We start from the raw sequence: 19,665 nt of genomic DNA, 5'->3' as shown, positions 1-19,665 counted from the left end.
CTAATTTTTGTATTTTTAGTAGAGACAGGGCTTCACCATGCTGGCCAGGCTGATCTTGAACTGCTGACCTCGAATGATCCGCCTGTCTCGGCCTCTGAAAGTGCTGGGGTTACAGGCGTGAGCCACTGCGCCCAGCCTCCTTAATCCTCATAGCAACTCAGAAGTGGGTTGTCTCCCATTTCACAGATAAGAAAACTGCGCAAAGCAATGTGTCCAAAGTGGCAAGGTAGGGAGTGTGAAGCCCCCAGGACAGAGGCCCTTGCCCCCTGCCCAACCCACCTGTGCCCTGGGCCCTGCGGCCAGTTCTTCCCAGAGAAATAAGCTTCTTTCAGTCTTTTTCTCACTGACCACAAAGACTCAGCTCTGTCCTCAGAAATATTTGGAAAGTTTTATTTAAATGTTTTGTGTTTCCTTTCAACCACCACCAAAAAGAGAAAAAAAATTTTTTTTTGCTGTTCCAAACAGGAGAGTCGCTTCAGAGAGGAGCTGGCATGCGTGTTCAGAGCCCAGGTCTGTGAGCCCTGCCAGGCTGCTCTTCCCAGCCTGGGCCACCCCGGGTAGGACGGCCACCCAGGCACCAGCTTCCTGGGACCCCAGTGGCCTTGGAGTGAGTGCGTGAGCAAGGCCTTGTCCTGAGGAGAAAGACCTCATCTTCCCTGAAGGAGGGCTGGGCCTGGGGACAGGGACATGAGCATGGTAGGGCCCATGGGGCTCCAGAGGGAAGGAGATGAGTGGGAGGGTCAGATCCGGAATGTTCCATGGAGGCTTCCGGGCCTCTGGGTCTGGAGAAATATGTTTGCTAGAAAAATAAGATGCTTTGAGAATTTCTGCAGTCTGTGCTCTCTGCCTGCCCAAGAGAAATCTACCCTGTTGGCCAAAGGACAGCGGGGAGGGAGCAAAGGCTGGGGGCCAGAAGTGGGTCTGGCCCCCAGGGAAGATTCCAGAGGGGAGCGAGGTGGGCAGGAGGCAGACTTTGGTTTCCTGGGTCCCCTTTCTGGCAGTTGCAGAGGCCGAGGAGGCCCCCACCTCCCTGCCCCTTGAGGGGCGGGCTGCCGGGCAGTGGGCAGCACCGGGAGTGGGAAGTTGACATCCGTGATGGGCTCGCGGGTGCCCGGGCCCTGGGCCCTCAGAACAGGACGCTCAGGGGAAAGAGGGCCAGCGGGAGCAGCAGGGGCCCTGCAGCCAGGCTGCCTGCTGGGCTGGCAGGGGCACAGTGGTCGAGGTTGGCCCCGATGCAGGCCGCGTACGCCATCACGTGCGGGATGTAGTTCTGCTCGTGGACGCCGTGCAGCAGGTGCGCCATGGGGCCCTTGGAGAAGACCGCCACGTCCTCTCCGCCGTGGGTCTCGTGGCGCAGGGGCACAGCAGACTGTGCCTGGTAGTTGTTGTGAGCTGTGGGCCAGGAGAAACGCCTGCTGAGAGCCTGCCGGGGGCTTGGCGCTGCGCACGCAGCTTCTCCATCAGGCTGGCTTGAATGCTCCCATTTCATAGAAGAGGAAAGGGAGGCTCAATGTGGGGAAGTCATTTTGCCTAAGGCCGCAGGATTTGAATGGAGCCTGTTCTGACACAGGAGTCTGCAGAGAAAGTTCACCTGGTTTGGGCTGCTGGGATTAGGGAGAGTTGAGAGGGAGACCCTCTTACCATTGGCTGCGTCTTTAGACCCCCTGGAGCCACTGGGAGTATCAAGAACAAATGATTGACATGGGATGGGATGAACTAACTGCAAAGACTTATATACTGGAATATTATAGAGCGAATAAAAAGGAGGGTCAAATATTGAGCACCTACATGTGCCAGGTACCATGCTAAGGTACCATGCTAAGCTCATCAGACCCATTTGGTCCTTCAGACAACCTTAGAAGGTAGAACCCTCTTAAAGAGGAAACTGAAGCTGAGAAAGGTGAAGTCCCATGCCCAAAGTCACAGAGCTGCTAAATTGTAGAAGGTGATTCAAACTGAGGTTGTTCTGACTCAAGTCCCAGCCATTCTGAGACCCCTGACCTTGACCACAAGCTGACACCCTATTCCCAAGCCCATCCCCAAGGGGTGCCCTGTCTCCTCCCAGCCCTGGGTCCTGGAGATCTCACCATAGTCCACCATGGAGACATTCTCTCGTTCACCGCCCACCACCTTGTAGCCAGGCCCATTGCCATACAGGATGGCAGTGAAGGGCTTCTTGTCTGTGTCACTCAGCATGGGGGCCAGACCTGCACAGGGACAGGGTGTTCAGGGGTCATGCTGGAGCACCAGGAATACAGTCCGCAGCTCCCAGATTGGGCTCCTTGGTGGCTTGGCAACCCCTGGGATCTTCTTTGAAGGGCTCTGCAATACCTCCATGAAGCCACCAAGCCACTTCTAAACCTTATTACTTGCAACTAACCATCCCCCATTTTCATAGTACCCATGTCCCTCCCATCCATCTGTCCCTCATCCAGCCAGTCACCCTCCCTCCCATTCATCTATCCACGCTCTCGCCCAGCCATGGCCAATGTGGTCATCCATCCACCCACCTGCCTGTCCACCTGACCACAACTCAGCTCACTCCCCTGCCTCACCCTGTATTTTCTCACCATCCCCAGTAACTCTTCCTCCCCACCCAGCTGTCATCGAGTCCCCACCAGGCTCTGGGCTTGCTGGCTCTCCCACCCACTCCTGCTCCCAGGAGGGAAGACAGGAGACCCCCAGGAGTATCCACCCCAAAGAAGGCCCACCTACCAAAGATAGAGTTGCCACGGGGGGTGTATCCACCAAAGGTGAAGACGTGGGAGTGGTCCGCGGTGACCACGGTCAGCGTGTCTTCCAAGGAGGTTATGCTGCCCGCCTGCCCGATGGCCCGATCCATCTCCACTGCCTCGTGCAGGGCCTGCTTGGCTTTGCCTTCATGGTGCCCGTGGTCGATCCTGCCTCCTTGGGACACAGACCAAAGGCCTTGGGTGAGGGAGGCAGGGAGGAAGATCTGCTCCCCAGCCCTATGACACTGCTGCTGGATTAACCTTTGCTAGCGAGGGAAGGACAGGAACCTTTGCCGGGCACCACTCTGTGACAGCACCACAGCCTAGGCATCTCACGCAGTCATTCAACCTGACAGAGGCCAGAGAGGGACAGCCCCAGGGCCAAAGGCACACATGTGGGGGCTGCAAAGCCCAGATGTGGAATGAGATCCACCAGGCCGGGAAGCTGTGCTCCTCCCACCCCCTCCCAGCACTGCCTCTCTAGCTGCTTGGAGGCGGCACTGAAGCCTTCGGGAGGTAGGAAAGGGGCACGCCGGAATCTCTAAAACGTGCCGGGCTCGACACGCCCATGTCTCTTCTCCCCTGAACAACAGTTCTTGGCAGAGAGGAATATGATAAGCCCTGTTTACAGATGGAGCAACTGAGGCCTAGGGTGAGGAAACCCACGGTGGGATTTTCTGGGATGTCAATTTCAGATGTGACTCATCCTAACCCCATTTTTTCATCTCCACCTCAAATCAACCCCTCTAAAAAGAAAGCATGGGCCGGGCACAGTGGCTCACACCTGAAATCCCAGCACTTTGGGAGGCCAAGGTGGGCGGATCTCCTGAGGTCAGGAGTTCAAGACCAGCCTGACCAACATGAAGAAATCCCGTCTCTACTAAAAATGCAAAATTAGCCGGGCATGGTGGCACATGCCTATAATCCCAGCTACTCGGGAGGCTAAGGCGGGAGAAGCGCTTGAACCCAGGAGGTGGAGGTTGGTTAGCCGAGATAGCATCATTGCACTCCAGCCTGAGTAACAAGAGCAAAACTCCATCTCAAAAAAAAAAAAACAAGCATGGAGCTCCCAGAGGTGAGAGGTGCCGAGGTCCCCAGTGTCTTGGCAGTGCCTGTGGCAGGTTCCACAAAGCCCTGCTGAAGCCTAAACCCCACCACCTCCGCCCCACCTCCCACCCCCGGGGGAGTGCAGTGGGGAGTGCAGCCAGGCCCCGGCTGGAGACTTGGCCCAGCGGCCAAGGGCTGTGTGACCTTAACAGAATATCTCCCTTGCTAACGGGAGGGCATTGCCTGGGTGGACACTCCCAGTTCAGAGGGTCCTGGGCGCCAGGCAGCCCTCTGTTCCCACCAGCCTGAGCCTCACAGCGGGCCTGGCCGGCTGGCAGGGCGGATCCTCCCTTTGTTGTGGCTCTGGGAGCAGCCGGCCTGGCCAGCCCATCCTGGCCTTGCTCACAAAGGGAACCACTCCCGGGGGAGCCCATGCTTGCCACCGCTGGTTTCTGGCTGGCTCCTCGGCGTCAGAGGCCTGTTCGGGGCCAAGCCAAGACCGCTGTGCTCGAGTGGGAACCCCGGAGTTTGGCAAGAAAGCAGCCAAGCTGGGCTGGCGGACACTTGCCTCTGGAAGGCGGAGGGGCTGAGCGTGTGTGTGCGGTGAGCATATGTGCAAACATGTTCACGTGTATGCATGTGTGTATACGTGTGGATCTCAGCAGGGCAACCCGAGGAACCGCTGTGGGCAAGGGCTGTTAGCATTGGAAGATTCTGGAATCTCTATCACTTTGTTACACTTCCTATTGTTCCTGCCTTAGCTATTGTGTAGCCATAATAAGGCTAATAATAGAAACACAGGGTTTATTCTTTACTGGGTCCCGTTCCAAGTACTTTCTGTCTATGAACACAATGGAGGCGAATCACCCTTTAGGAGAGAGAGAGACTATTTTTGGCTTCACGTAACAGAAGCGCACAGGTAAAGGTCACAGCGCCAGCAGATGGCAGCGCCAGGCCGAAACTCAGGTCTGTCTGCCGGCCACTGGCCAGTGCTGGGAGAGCCTGGGAATGTCAGCACACGGCATGGGAAAGCTGGGGCATGCAGATTTGCCTTTCAGGGCAGTGAGGCTGAGGGGCTGCTTGTCCCTCCAGGGCCAGGTCTCCAAAAAAGACTACCAGAGGGAAGAAGCCCACCTCCTCTCCCAGGAAGCCTTCCTGGACTAGTGAGCCTGACTTGCATCTATCTTCATGCCCAAAGGAGAGCAGCTTGCTGGGCTGGGAGTGTCCACAGCAGCCCCAGTCTCCTTCCACAACCCATTCTCCCAAAGGTATCTCCTTCTTCACCCCAAAACCAGTCAGTTCCCTTTAAGAGAGGGACTTCTCCATCACAACACCAGGGCTGTGCTTCTGGCAGCCCCCCTCAGCAGACCTGGAACCCCTACCTTCCACCAGCAAGAAGAAGCCTCTGGGGTTCTTCTGCAGGATCTGGATGGCCACTGTAACCATCTCAGAGAGCGACGGGTCCGTCACGTTGTTCCTGTTCAGCTCGTACTGCATGTCCCCCGGCTCGAAGAGACCTGAGGAGGACGTGGATGTTGAGAGGCGTAACCCTGCTAGGAGCACTCCAAGGAACCTGGGGTGTCTCAGGGAACGCAGGCTCCCCACAGCCAACTTGGAGGTAGTGTATGGTGGCCGGGAGGATCTTTATCTGGGTGGCTCTTGTGGGCCCAGAATTAGGCCCCCAATTTCTTTCTTTTTTCTTTTGAGACAGTCTCACTCTGTTAACAAGGCTGGAGTGCAGTGGTTCAATCTCAGCTCACAGCAACCTCCACCTCCCAGGTTCAAGTGATTCTTCTGCTTCAGCCTCCTGGGTAGCTGGGATTACAGACATGCACTACCACACCTGGCTAATTTTTTTGTATTTTAACTAGAGACAGGGTTTCACCATGTTGGCCAGGCTGGTCTTGAACTCCTGACCTCGTGATCCATCTGACTCAGCCTCCCAAAGTGCTGGGATTACAGGCGTGAGCCACTGCACCCAGTCCCAATTCCTTTCATCTTCACTCCCGCCAGTATGTTGTGGATGGATCGCCATGCCCATTTTACAGATGAGGAGCACTGAGGCCCAGAGGTGTTCCATAGCTAGCTATTGTCAGCTGAGAAGTGGTAGACCTGGGGTTCAAACCCATCAGTCAGTCTGCCTCCAGCCTGCAGAGCCCAGGGCACAGTACTATGGCCCTAAGGCAGAGAGCTATAGCCTGGACTTGATGGTGCAGCTTGGGTGTGTGTGCATTTACATGTTGGGTTTGAAGGGCACAGTGGCCTGTGCAGCGAAACAGCAGAAGGCTTGGAATCACCATCCCTCCTGCTCAGTGGGCTCGGTTTTCTCACTTGTGATATAAGGAGAATGATCCATTCCTTGCCCATGGCACAAAGTATCATGTGTCCTATGCTGGTGCTTCTGGTTCTGGTGTCCTTCCAGAACACGCTGCCGTTCTGTGAGTGTGTACACAGCCAAACGATAGCTCCCAATGCACACAGCGTTTACTTTGTGTCACATGCTTTGTCACATGCCATTTGACACATGCCATGTCACATGTGTCTAAGCGCTTTGGAAGCAGGCAAGAGCTAGCTTCCAAGATGGTGCCCTATAACCCCTGCCTCCTGGAATTCACGTGCTCGTGTGGTCTCCGGCGCTAGCCTTTGTATGCAATAGAATGCCACTGAAATGACGGTGTGTGATTTCCAAGGCCAGGGCATAAAATGTTGTAGCTTCTGTTTATGTACTCTGGGATCTCTGTGGGAAGCCAGCCACCATGTTATGAGGGCACTCAAGCTGCTCTACAGAGAGCAGTGTGCCAAGGAACTGAGACCTCCTGCCAGCAGCCAAGACCAACTTGCCAGCCATGCGAGTGAAGCATCATGGAAGCACCAGCCCCAGTCGAGCCTTCAGATGACCGCAACCTCATGGGAGACCCAGCTACGCCGTCCCCAGATTCCTGACCCAAAGAAATTGAGTGAGGCAATCAATGGTTACTCTTGTTTTAAACTGTTGACAGGGTCTTGCTCTGTTGCCCAAGCTGGAGCGCAATGGCAGGATCGTAGCTCACTGCAGCCTCAAACTCCTGGGCTCAAGCAAGCCTCCCACCTCAGCTTCCTGAGTGGCTGGCACCACCACACCTGGCGTGTGTGTGTGTTTAAGACAGGGTCTTTTCTGTCACCCAGGCTGGAGTGCAGTGGCACAATCACAACTCACTGCAGCCTTGACCTCCGGGGCTCAAGTGGATCCTCCTACCTCAGCCTCCTGAGTAGTGGGGCTAAAGATGTGTGCCACCACACCTGGCCAGTTTTTTAAAATTTTTTGTAGAGATGAGGTCTTGCTACATTGCCCAGGCTGATCTCAAACTCCTGGGCTCAAGTGATCCACCTGCCTCAGTCTCCCAAAGTGCTAGGATTACAGGTGTGAGCCATTGCACTTGGCCTAAGTTTTGAGATTTGTTGTGCAGCAACAGATAACTTATACAACACAAATTCATGTCATGCTCATGACAACAGGGAGGTTGTCTCCAGCCCTGCCATTATCTTCAATTTATAGGAGAGTCATTATCCCTACTTTATAGAAGAGGAAACTGAGGCAGAGAAAGGAGAAATCACTTGCCCAAGGTCACACAGCTTAGAGGTGGTAGAGCTGGATTTGAACCCAGGACTCTGGCTCTAAGATCCATGAGCAAAACCAGCATGATACATGTGTACAAGCACAGCCTGTGCGGGACTGGGTGTGTGCCGTGTGACTCAGGCAAGCAAGAGGCTGTGTGCATGTGTCTGGGGGATCTGAGCCCGTAACCTCCAATGACACACCCAGGACTTGGAGCCATGTTCCTTGGGAAATGTCGGCAGGAGATTTTGCCACCCCTTGCTCAGCACAACAGGGAGCTGGAAGAGAAGACCCAGATATCTGCGTGGTGGTGCTCAGGGCCTCATTCCACCAGACCTGAAGCTGCCCCTGGGCCCTCACCACCTGCTCCCCATTTCCTGGGGAGGAGGGCAATCATCAGGACAGACAGAGACAACTTGGCTGGCTTCTGCCCTGGCCACACACGCAGTAGAGCTGACTCTAGGTCCCAGGCGCCACAGCCCAGGAGCTGTTAAGTCCCAGTTCCCAGCCAGGGTTTGAACTTGCCTGGGCCGTCAGCTGTGCTGCATGCTGTGGGCCACTCCCCTCTCTGAGCCTCAGTTTCTTCTTGTGCCCAATGGGGCTAATCCCCCTGCACAGCCAACAGATTTCAGGCCTAATTCCAGGAACCAGAGCCCCCTTCCTTGCCCCTCCCAGGTGCTGGAGCCCAAGGCCACAGGCCCCTAAGTGGGTATCAGGCTGGGGCCTTGTCTTCGGGTGCTGGCCACATGCCACCAGGCTCCAAGCCACACATCCTCCACTCCACCCCCTCCACTTACCCAATAGGTAGTCCACATTGTAGGGGTCAAGGGCCAGGAGTTCTGTGCGGTTCCAGATGAAGTGGGAGTGCTAGGAGGAAGGGCTGTGTCAGCACATGCCGGGGGCTAGGGAGAGTCGGAGGACTGACCCCAGCAGCTCTGAGTCTGGGGAATTTACTCATTTCCTTCCCTCACTTAAAAATCCCTCCCTGAGGACCCACCATCCCTGACCTCAAGAAATGACGGATCAATAGCCCATTATAATGTATAATTCAAGAGGATGAGAATTCTGATAGAGCCCAGGGAGGCCGTGAGCCCAGACACAGGACCAGGGAGGGCTTCCTGGTGAAGGTGATGCTCTAATGGGGCCCTGGAGGGCACGTGGGAATTGAACAGCCTGGGGTCAGGAAGGAGGGATCATGGGACAGAAGGCAGGCACAGGTCTCCAGGGGCCTTGAGTGCTGACAGGCGTGGGCTGTTTTTTTTGGAGGCCATGGAGGGCCAGGGAGGAAGCAAAACCCCAGCTCTGCCTTGGGGACCCCATCTAGGAAGGGAGATAAAGGTAGGGCTGTTTCCCAAGGGAATAAAATCCATGGAAAGAAGCCGGCCAGGCTGGGCCTGGAGAGGGTCCTGTGTGGGCCTGGACCAGAGGTCCCAGCACTGCCGAGGATCCACTGTGTGCCCTTAGGAGACCCCCTGCCTTCACTTGGCAATGACAGTGGGATCAGTGGCTTTTCAAGCTGCCTGGGCTGTTGTGGGGAGGAGGGCTTCCTGGAGGTGGCTCCCGTGCTGTCTCCCTCCAAGGCCGTTCCTGTCACTCCCACTTTACAGATGAGGGCACTGAGGCACACTGACCATGTAGCTACTAAGTGGTAAAGGTGAAACTGACTCTAGACCCACTCTTAACGCACCGTTTTCTCGGGATGTGTGGTCTACATGGGACCTGACTGATACCGAGTGTGGCCAGGCTTGGGGCCATGGTGTAGAAGTCCTCTCCCCGTCTTAGGGGTCCAGACCAAGCTCCTGGGTAAGCACCCCGCCTGGGCAAGAAGGATGAAGCTCTGGCCCCATGTACCACATAGAGAAACTGAGGCTGGTGTCTCTCTGGCTTGAGCTGGGAGGGGGCTCTGGTCCAGCCTGAGCTGACTCAGAAGGGATGGAAAGGGTTCAAAGCCACTCAGTCCCACACCCCCACCGACCCCATGGGGCCCTTCCCTGGTCCCTACCCCCACCTCATTCTTGGCCCAGCCTCATCCCACGAGGCCTCCCCAGGGGCCAGTCCTGGAACTTGCAGAAACCCAACCCCAGAGTGACATCAAAGTGGCTGCCAGGCTACTCCCCACTGTCTTCAGCCCTGACCACAGTCATTTCCAGACCCCAGCTGCCCCAGGCCCGCAGGCCAGCAGCTCGGATTTAAAGGGCCAGAGGCCGTTCCAAGAAGCCGGAGCTTAGGGTCCTTCCGGAGCTCCAGCCTCCCTTCCCCAATCCATTCCATGCCCCAGTCAAGGGGGTACTCATTGTGGAGGGCGTCCCCCTCCCTCCATGGCTCACACACCGGGCCAACCACAGCCTCCCACCATGCCCTCCCCTGATCCATGTGGCGCTGCCTCTTCCCTCATCCTCCTACTTGCCCAGGGCTTCGTGCCCCTCCTTATGGTCTGTCCCCCCATGCAGGCACACAGCATTCCATGTTTCCTTATCAGCCTCTGTGCCTCATGCATGCCCCGCCAGTGGCCTACACACAGTAGGTCTTCAGGGTGACTGAATGTCCACGCAGGTTATTCCCTGGCCCGGCTTTCTCCTGACTGTCCTCCTCTCTCTGGTCCCCCCTCCAAGGGAAGGAAATGATCAGGCACTGACTATGTACCGCTTACATATCTCTTAGGCTATTTGAGCCCATGGAGGAAGAATTCTGATGCCCTTTCTACAGAGAACAACAGAGCTTCACGGGGGCGGGGGGGGGTCACACAGCCTCTCCCCGTCACAGGCCACCTCTGCAGCCACGTGGCCCCAGCACAAACCGATACCTTGTGTCTCGGTTTGAAGCTCTTCCAGATGTCGACGAGGTCCAGGCCGTCCAGCCGCGTGCCCCTGGCCTTCTCATCAATCTCATACTCCACATCAGTTTTATTCTTGGGGTACATGTATTTCCGGCCACCTCCCATAATAACCTAAAAGAGACAGGAGCCATCACTTCTGCAGGGTCCAAGATGCCCAGAAGCCTCAGTGACCTCAGCCTGGAACCTGGATTCCTGGAGTCCCTGGGGATGGTGTGGACACTTTCCCAGCCTGGTGAGCCGGGGTTCAGTCCTCTCTGGGCCCTACTTGTCCGGTGTGGGGAGATGAAATCATGAATCTCTCGGGGCTGTGGTTTGGCACTTCCAGATGAGGTATCAGAGGAGCTGATAACTTACCTTACTTGGCTTCCCGGAATCCACGTAACTCCCACTTGAATAAGAATCACACCATTTACAGAGCATTCACTGCATGTCGGGCACTAAGCTCTTAAGATGCATTCTTACTCCGACAGGCGCGATGGCTCACGCCTGTAATCCCAACACTTTGGGAAGCCAAGGTGGGTGGATCACAAGGTCAGGGGTTTGAGACCAGCCTGGCCAACTTGGTGAAACCCTGTCTCTACCAAAAATACAAAAATTAGCCAGGTGTGGTAGCACGTGCCTGTAATCCTAGCTACTTGGGAGCCTGAGGCAGGAGAATTATTTGAACCCAGGAGGCAGAGGTTGTAGTGAGCCAAGACTGTGCCATTGCACTCCAGCCTGGGCAACAGAGCAAGACTCCATTTAAAAAAAGAAAAAAGATACATTCTTACTCAACTTCATACCAAGGCTGCAACTAACCCTGGTCACTCATTTTTCAACTAAAAAACTGGGCTGAGAAATAATGGTTTTTTTTCCCCAAAGGCCATATAGCCAGGAAGTGGCAGAGTCAGGATTCAAACCCAGGGCTTCTCCAGCTATGGCACTAGGGCCCTGCCATATCCATGCAGCTGAGGGCAGGGACTCCCAGATCCTCCTCTCCCATGGTGAAAGGCTGCATGCGTGCAGGGAGAGGCTCCAGCCAGGGAGGTCTTCGGGGCAGCCCAGCTGGGAGCCAGCCCACCGCAGCCTGGGCAAACAGCGGGGCCGGACCTCACGGCTGTGTAGTCACCACCAGGCTAATTTTACCCACCGGCTGCTGTGTGCGGGCAGACGGACGCGGGACTGTTTGTTTTCCTTGGGAGTCCATGTTTGAAGTCCTGACTATTTTTAAAATAGGGCCAAGACCATAACAGCAGCCGCCCGAGGTGACCACCACACTAGTGTTCTTCTGTCACCGCGGGCGCCAGCCCCGGCCACTGCCCCTGGCTGACACCTTGGGAGCGCAGAGCATGGCGGACGCTGGCCCCAGATCCACCATTCCAGGCCTGCACCTCATAGGTCCCCCGCTCTATCCTCCACTCCATCTCCCACCTTAGAATCTAGGTTTTGCAGGGTGCATAGGGAGCCAGGAACACAGGACAGCAGGTGAGGTAGAAAGGCGCCCCAGGACCAGCCTGGGTCATGGGGCCCTGGAAAGGCCATGGGCTTTGAAGTCAGACTTGGGTTTGAACCCTGACTCTATCACCTACTGACCAAGGGCCTGCCACCTAAACTCTGTGAGCCCAGTTTCCCTATCTATAAAATGCATCTGGCTGGGCACAGTGGCTCATGCCTGTAATCCTAGCACTTTGAGACACTGAGGTGGGAGGATCACTCGAAGCCGGGAGTTTGAGACCAGCCTGGACAACATGGTAAGACCCTGTCTATACACATAAAATTTGTTTCAAAAATGAGCCAGGTGTGGTGGTGCAGGCTTGTGCTCCTAGCTATTCAAAGGACTGAGCCAGGAGGAGCCCTTGAGTCCAGGAGGTTGAGACTACAGTGAGCTGTGATTACACCGCTGCACTGCCGCCCGGGCAACAGAGCAAGACCCTGTCTCAAAAATAAAATAAAATAAAACAAAATAAAATCCAACTAACATCCATCCACAGAACGATTACAGGAGGAAAGGCAGTCATCCAAGGAAGTCCCCAGCGCCCAGGGGGTGGCTGCCCCGGAAGGCACTCCTACTGCCAGAAGGAGTAGGGAGACGAGCACTTCAGAGACGCAAAGTCCTTGCTCCCCGCAGCAGCCAGGAGCTCAGAGGACAGGGCGGGCTGGGAGGGGACGAAGAATGGAACCCCAGGTCACGGGTCCCTTCCCCCCGCCAGTTCCCACAGAACCTGACCTCTTGGCATCTTCCGAGTGGAAGACGAAGCCCCCAATCTTCCTGGAGGGAGCCTCATCGTTTCCAGCCCGGCAGGGACTTCACACGGGCTCATTAAACTCCCAAATAACAGACTTGCTGTTTGGCTTTGGGGTTTGGGTTTGTGTCTTTCTTTCTTTCATTTTTTTTAAGCAACAGTATTTATTTTCAGGGTGGACACCAGGATTTTTGTTTCATGTACAGTCTGGAGACTGAGGGGCTTTTGGAGGGGTGGTGATAGAGAGGCCGGTGGGGCTGGGAGAGACAGGAAGAGGAGGAAAGAAAGGGGTGCTCACACAGGTCCTCCGTCCTCACTCCCTGGCTTGTGCCCCCTGACATGGCCCCTGTGGCCCCCTCCTCACCTCCTGCCCGCCCCAACCTGAAACATCTTCCCTTCCCTCAGTTTTCCTTCAAGCTCCTGTCCCCTGCTCAGGCTGTCCCTGATAAGCCCCTCTGAGGAGCAGCCCCATGTAATTATACCCTGTGCCTGTACAACAAATGTTCTCACCTCCATGACCTCATCACGGCCTCCCACGGCCCTGAGAGCAGGCAAGTGTGGTTCTCTGTTCCTGTTGCATAGGTGGGGAAACCGAGGCACAGGGAGGGGAAGGGACTTGCCCCAGGCCACGTGTCTGGTGAAGGAAAGCCAGGATGGGTGGCTTGGCCTCAGATATCTGCTCACTGAAAGGGGTCAACAGCACTGTGTGTCCTAAAAGGGGGTGCTTAATCTACCACGCTGGGACAGGGCAGACATGGGTCTCCGCTATAGAGGGGCCAAGTGGCCCCCAGACATTTGTGGGGGCAGTGCATGGAGGGCTGAAGGCAGGTGAGAGAGTCTGGTGGTGGGGAGAAAGAGAGGTTAGGGGTAGCTGGGTGGTGGGGGGCGGGGAGCTTTCTCTGTCCCTCATGGAATCCCCATTCCAGGCTCAAGGAGCGGAAGTCCCCAGATGCCCTCAGCCGTCGCCCACAGTTGGCAATAAAAGCCTGAAAAGGAATGAGCTGCACGTTCTCACTTAAGCATAGAGAGTAAGCATCACACGGGTGACTTCTGCCTCCATGAGTCAGCTCAGTTGGCTGAAGCGTGTTTCAGGGCGAGGACATGTGGCTCCTGCCTAGCGCCACCACCTTCTGGGCACTCGCTAAACCTCAGGCCCTGTGTTGAGCTCCACAGGGATTATCTTATTCAGTTCTTGGCATGAGCTTACGAGGCAGGTACAGTTCACAAAGGAGTTGTGAAAGGAAGACTAAGAGAGGTTAAGTAACTGACCCAAAGTCACACAGCTAGCAAAACGCAGGGCAAGGTCTGGAACTCAGGAAGTTTAAACACGAGAGCTGGCACTCATCAACCACTGTACACACCAGCTGTTTGCGGGGTATGCTGGTTGAGTGTATAGATATGTGCCCATCTGTTGCCCATGTGAATGCACAGGACAGGCAGATGGCACTTCGCCACCACCAGCTCCCTGTGTAGTGGGGGGCAGAGGTGGGGCACAGCACCAGGTTCCAAGTTATGGAATAATCCCTGGGTGCCTGGTTCTTGGGGTGTGGTGGCGGTCACATGAGGGTTCATCCCGAAGCCCCGCCACAGAGAAATCCCACAGTGCCTGCCTGCCTCAACCACAAATCCCCTAATGGGCCAGGAGCCTCCCAGGTGTGTGGGGAGCCAGGCCAGGCCACTTTTTCTGGGCCAGCCTGGGCCTGAGGCCTCCTGCCCACCCAAGGCCCCATCCCGCCCATCCCTCCCCGGCTGCCCCCGCACTCACCTCGATGTCCCTGATGTTATGCATGAGCTGGTAGGCGATGTCCTTGCAGCCCTGGCTCAAGGCCTCAGGGGGCATCTCGTTGTCTGAGTACCAATCCCGGTCAGCCGAGTGGGCATAGGCAGCACTGGGGGTGGCATGGTTCACTCTTGTGGTGGTCACAATGCCCACAGATTTCCCTGGGGGACCAGAGGGGCTGGGTCGGCTTCATCCACAGATCGGGGTGTCCCAACTGCCTCCTCCCTCCCCCTCCCCACTAAAGACAGGCCTCCCTTCAGTTCCAAGGATTACCCGGGCCTCCATCTCCCCCTCCACAGCAGTGGGTGTGTGGGGGTGGCTTCCAAGTAGCCAAGCAGCTGGAGCACTGCCTCTGGGACCCTTTCCCCTCACTCCGAAGGCCCTCGAGCTGTGAGGACATGGGCTGGAGTCCTCCCCTTCAACGAGGCGCCCACAGGACCCCTGAGGGAGCTCAAGTGGACCTTGGCTCCATCACCTGTGCCTTGGCCCCTGACTGAAGCTCCTGGGGGCATGGGCTGGGCCTCCCAATTCTGAGGAGGAAAGGGGAGTGGCCATGGACTGCACCCCACGTGCTAGCTCTGGCTAGGTCTTCTCCCTCCTCACACCAAACCTGTGAGGGGCTACATTTCCCACTCATTTTATAGTCAAATGAAGAACAGACTCAGGAAAATGAACTGGGACCAGAACCCACCACTAGTGAACCCCAGATCACCAGCCTCCCCTGTCCCAGAAGGAATCCCATGGATATTTCATAGACTCCCAGAACATCAGCACTGGGAGCTCCGCAGAGAAGCCTTTTCCACCCCTCGCCACAACACAGTCGGAAAGACTGAGGCCTGGACAGGCCCTGAAGCTGGCCCTGCCCCCCGCTGCGCCCCCAACTCACCAGCGTCCTTGGCCCAGCGCAGGATGGAAGTGACCTCATTCCCCTGGGTGGTGTTGCATCGGGAGCGCTCGGTGGCTGCGCTCACCCCCACGGTGCCCTCATTGGCCTTTACCCCACACAGGTAGGCGGTGGCGGTACCCGCGCTGTCAGGGACCTGGGCGTTGGTATTGTACGTCTGCAGGTCGGGGAGGAGAGTGAGGAGATGGCCAGGTCTTCGCCCCTACGGCCACCCACCCCGCCTCCACTCACACCATGGGGACTGGGGCAGGAGGGACACAGAGAGGACCCCATAGCCTTTGACCAGGCCCACTGCCCACTGAAGCCCCCCAGAGCCACAGTACCACGTAGCTGCCTGCTTCCTGCCATCATTCCCTGCACCCCAGCAGCACTGGGGCAGGACCCCAACTCTCCAAAGTACAGAGAAGTGTCCTGCGGAGGAGTGGGGCTCAGGCAGGGTCAGCAGAGGCCTCTCTCTGGGCCTGGGACTGCAGGAGCCAGCGAGGAGTTGGGGAGCAGGAGAGTCCTGGAAAAGGGAGAGGGTGTGGGGGGGTCTGAAGACAGGGTAGTGAAAGTGAAGGGGAGAGGGATTGGGGAAGGGAAGGGTGGGGCCAAGACCAGTGCTGACTTCTCTGCCACCTGCCCTGTGGCCACCATCCCAGGGTCACCCTACATTCAGATGTTTAGCAGAGACCCCGAAACTATCTGCCTGTCTTCCTTCCCCACCAGCCTGAGAGTGCCTTGAAGGCACAGAAGGCACCATAGTCCCTGCTACTCCCCTAGAAGTGAGCCAGGGGCCTGACCCAGGGTCTGGAGGTTATTACACAAAGCCACTGTCACCACCACCAACAATGAAAGCTACCCAGCAGTGCACACCGCCTTGGACAGCCTAGGTGAGTATAGGCATGCCTCGTTTAGTGCACTTCACAGATACCGTGTTTGTTACAAACTGAAGATCGGTGGCAGCCCTGTGTCAAGCAGGTCTATCAGTGCCTTTCTCCAACATGAGCTCACTTCATTTGTGTTTTGTTTTTGCTCTGTTTTGTTTTTATTTAGAGAGATGGGGTTTCACTATGTTGGCCAGGCTGGTCTCAAACTCCTCACCTCGTGATCCACCTGACTTGGCCTCCCAAAGTGCTGGGATCACAGGCGTGAGCTGCCGTGCCCAGCTTCTCATTCATGTTTTTAGCAATAACGTGTTTTTAAATCAAGGTATATACATCTTTTTAGACATAATGCTATCTCACACTTAAAAAGACTACTGTAGGGTGCAAACCTAACTTTTATATGCACTGGGAAACCAAAAAAATGTGTGAATTTCTTCATTGCAATATTCGCTTTATTACAGTGGCCTGGAACCAAACCGAAGAATAGCTAAGGCATGCCTATAGCCTAATTAACTTCACAAACTGCCTCGGGAAAGAATGAGTGAACTAGAACTGCATGCAAAAGCAGATACAGGCAAGGCACGGTGGCTCACGCCTGTAATCCCAAGACCAGGAGGCCGAGGCTGGAGGATCGCTTGAGCCCAAGAATTAGAGACCTCCATCTCTGCAAAAAAATTAAAACATTATCCAGGTGTGGTAGTGCACACCTCTAGTCCTAGCTACTCAGGAGGCTGACGTGGGAGGATGGCTTGAGCCCAGGAGTTGGAGGCTGCAGTGAGCTATGACTGTACCACTGCATTGTAACCTGGGCAACAGAGCAAGACCCTGTCTCTAAACACACACACACACACACACACACACACACACAGACACACACAGACACACACACACACAGACACAGACACAGACACACACACACACACGCACAGGCGCAGTGATGCTGTGGTATCAGAAGTCAGGATGGTGGCTGCTCTAGGTGGGGAGTGGACTTGGGCATGGAGGAGGTCAGGAGACCTCTGGCTGTTGTCATGTTCAGTTGCTCGACCTGGACACTGGTTATACAGACGTGAAGTGGGCTTGGGGATGGGGCTCACCTTGGAGAGGGCCACGAAGGGGAACTTGTCCATCTCCAGCCTGGTCTCCTCCCCAGGGTTGTGGTGGAGCTGACCCTTGAGGATGCGGGCGGCTGTCACTGTGGAGACGCCCATGCCTGCAGTGGGGAGTGGGGGCCTCAGTCTCTGGGGCTCCTGCCTCTCCAATCAGCCTACTCAGGTACCCAGTAGCTCTCTAGTTTGGTACCAAGACAGGTTCAGGCAGTTGGCACCGGCATGGTTCTGTAAACGACAGTGCGCAGCCCCTCTCTCCCTTCCCTCCCAGATCCTCGGGGGCTGCCTGGCAGAGCAGACCTCTTGAATCCACAGCCTGACCCTCCATTGTCTTAAACACCCTTCCTCCAGAGCCCCAGCCCCTTCAACACTGCCCTCTTCAACTCAGCCTGGCTCCCTGGGCTCCTAGCTAGGTGCCCTGTCCCACCCCTCCCACGGGCCTCACCATCTCCCAGGAACATGATGACATTCTTAGCCACGTTGGTGTTGAGCTTCTGAAGCTCCAGGGCATATTTCAGTGTCTCTTGCGCTTGGTTTCGCCAGTACTTGGGGTCTTTCTCTTTCTCTAAACAGAGGGAGAGGCAGTTACTTGGTGGGTGAGGACAGCCTCCTATCCCTGGACGTACAGATCACCCCACTTCTGACTGCTCAGGCTGGAATGCCTGAACCCGGAGGCGGAGGCAATAGTTGCCACCCAGACAACACACCTGTGGTTTATTTATACATATGTGCCATCCGATCCTCTAGAAAAGCCTGTGGACCCTGGGGTCTTCTCCTCACATCTCAGAATGAAGAAACCAAGGCTCAGAGATCACAAGCGATTTCCCCAAGGCCACACAGCACAGGCGGACACTGGCAGAGCTGGGCTTCTCTCCAAAGCTCGTGCTCACTCCTTCTACCCAGCAGGGAGATGAGCTGCTAAGGCAGCAAATGAATTGCGCTAGCACAATTAAGAGAGTAATGTTTCACCTATTCAACAAAACAACAGCGGGGGTCCCCTGATGTAACCAGCCATCAATTATAAACTCTGCTTAGCTTATTCATTAAAGTAGGCTCAACAGGAGCCTGACTTGGTGGCAGATTTAATAGCAGTGCTGGAAAGCTAAGCTTGCCTTTTGCTTAATGTATCACATTTAAAGGAGCCAGGTGATCTCACTTTTGTTAGGATTAGTTAGCAGGATGACATCCTGCCTCTCTAATCCTCCCCTCCTCCCTCTTGGCTGTTAATGACTTCTGTATGGGGCTTTATGGTTTTAGATAAAATGAGAACCAGGAACACGTTTCTTTCTCTCTCCCTCCTTCTCGTGAGTGCACGTGTCCAGCAACCAATCCACAGCTTTTGTGCCTGACAGACCTCAATGAAAACCCCAGCTGCTCCAAGAATTGAACCCAGAAGTGGGGGCAATAGTTGCCCACACAGACAACACACCTGTGGTCTATACATATGTGCCATCCAGATCCTCCAGAAAAGCCTGTGGACCTTGAGGTCTTCTCCTCACATCTCAGAATGAAGAAACCAAGGCTCAGAGATCACAAGCGATTTCCCCAAGGCCACACAGCACAGGCGGACACTGGCAGAGCTGGGCTTCTCTCCAAAGCCCGTGCTCGTTCCTTCTATCCAGCAGGGAGATGAGCTGCTAAGAACTAGCTGTGTCACCTCCCTGAGCCTTAGTCTCTTCCCCTGTCAAATGAGATCGCTGCCTCATCCCCTCAGGGTCTTTCTAGGGACTGGGTCAGATAAGGCAAGTGACACAGCTGATGTACAGAAGAGGGTCAAAAGTTGCCTCCCGCCCCTATTATCCCACCTTCAGGGCTGGACCAGGATCCTGGCTATGGGAGCTGGAGTCCTTCCCAGAGTCTGCAGGGCTCCCGTCTGTCCCGGGGCCCTGTCAAATCTGCTCAGAAGCCTGGAGAGGCTCCCTGGCAGTTTCCTCTTTGGATGCCTCCCACTGCACAGAACGGGGGGAGAGGTCAGGAGGGGTGGGAGGGCCTTGTGCAGGGCCATGTGGCATGTTCGTGGGCTGGGGACACAATCCTCATCTTCTGGCCCAGCTCTGACCCACGCGTGGCTCTTGGGGCGGCCGTGGGTGAAGAACAGCCCTCCTTCCTCAGACACACACCAGTTCTGGGTGAGGTGCCAGGCACCCCCCACACAGCTTCTCTTATTCCTCCCAGCTGCCCTAGTGGGTGGGCACCAGTATCTCCTCCATATTAGGAAATGGAGCCAGGCGCAGTGGCTCACACCTGTAATCCCAGCACTTTGGGAGGCTGAGGTGGGCAGATGACAAGGTCAAGAGATCGAGACCATCCTGGTCAACATGGTGAAACCCCGTCTCTACTAAAAAATACAAAAATTAGCTGGGCATGGTGGTGCGCGCCTGTAGTCCCAGCTACTCGGGAGGCTGAGGTAGGAGAATTGCTTGAACCCAGGAGGCAGAGATTGCAGTAAGCCAAGATTGCGCCACTGCACTCCAGCCTGGTGCCTGGCGACAGAGCAAGACTCTGTCTCAAAAGAATAAAAAAGGAAATGGAGAGGCTGAGATGAGGGCTGCAGCGGGAGAACTGGAAACTCATGCG

General features: G+C 55.7%; 1 protein-coding gene across 6 annotated transcripts in view; it reads right to left on the bottom strand.

Moving 5' to 3' along the window:
* Window positions 1–374: 374 nt before the first annotated feature.
* The window catches only part of ALPL (alkaline phosphatase, biomineralization associated), a 72,201-nt gene continuing 52,910 nt past the window's right edge, over window positions 375–19,665 (bottom strand). For all 6 annotated transcript variants that reach the window (XM_064363416.1, XM_012440170.3, XM_012440173.3 and 3 more), the window contains exons 3-12: window positions 17,534–17,653; window positions 17,077–17,192; window positions 15,099–15,273; window positions 14,198–14,373; window positions 10,178–10,321; window positions 8,172–8,241; window positions 5,162–5,296; window positions 2,716–2,907; window positions 2,088–2,207; window positions 375–1,392 (exon numbers count right to left, since the gene is read on the bottom strand). In XM_064363416.1, the coding sequence (XP_064219486.1) occupies window positions 1,127–1,392; window positions 2,088–2,207; window positions 2,716–2,907; window positions 5,162–5,296; window positions 8,172–8,241; window positions 10,178–10,321; window positions 14,198–14,373; window positions 15,099–15,273; window positions 17,077–17,192; window positions 17,534–17,653 (1,514 nt within the window). In that variant the 3' untranslated portion in view covers window positions 375–1,126. The remainder of the gene's footprint in view (window positions 1,393–2,087; window positions 2,208–2,715; window positions 2,908–5,161; window positions 5,297–8,171; window positions 8,242–10,177; window positions 10,322–14,197; window positions 14,374–15,098; window positions 15,274–17,076; window positions 17,193–17,533; window positions 17,654–19,665) is intronic.

Source organism: Aotus nancymaae, unplaced genomic scaffold (genome assembly GCF_030222135.1).
Source record: "Aotus nancymaae isolate 86718 unplaced genomic scaffold, 86718_ANA_hifiasm-v0.15.2.pri h1tg000053l, whole genome shotgun sequence".
In the NCBI taxonomy this organism is placed as follows: domain Eukaryota; kingdom Metazoa; phylum Chordata; class Mammalia; order Primates; family Aotidae; genus Aotus; species Aotus nancymaae.
This window is presented reverse-complemented; position numbering and strand designations above follow the sequence as displayed.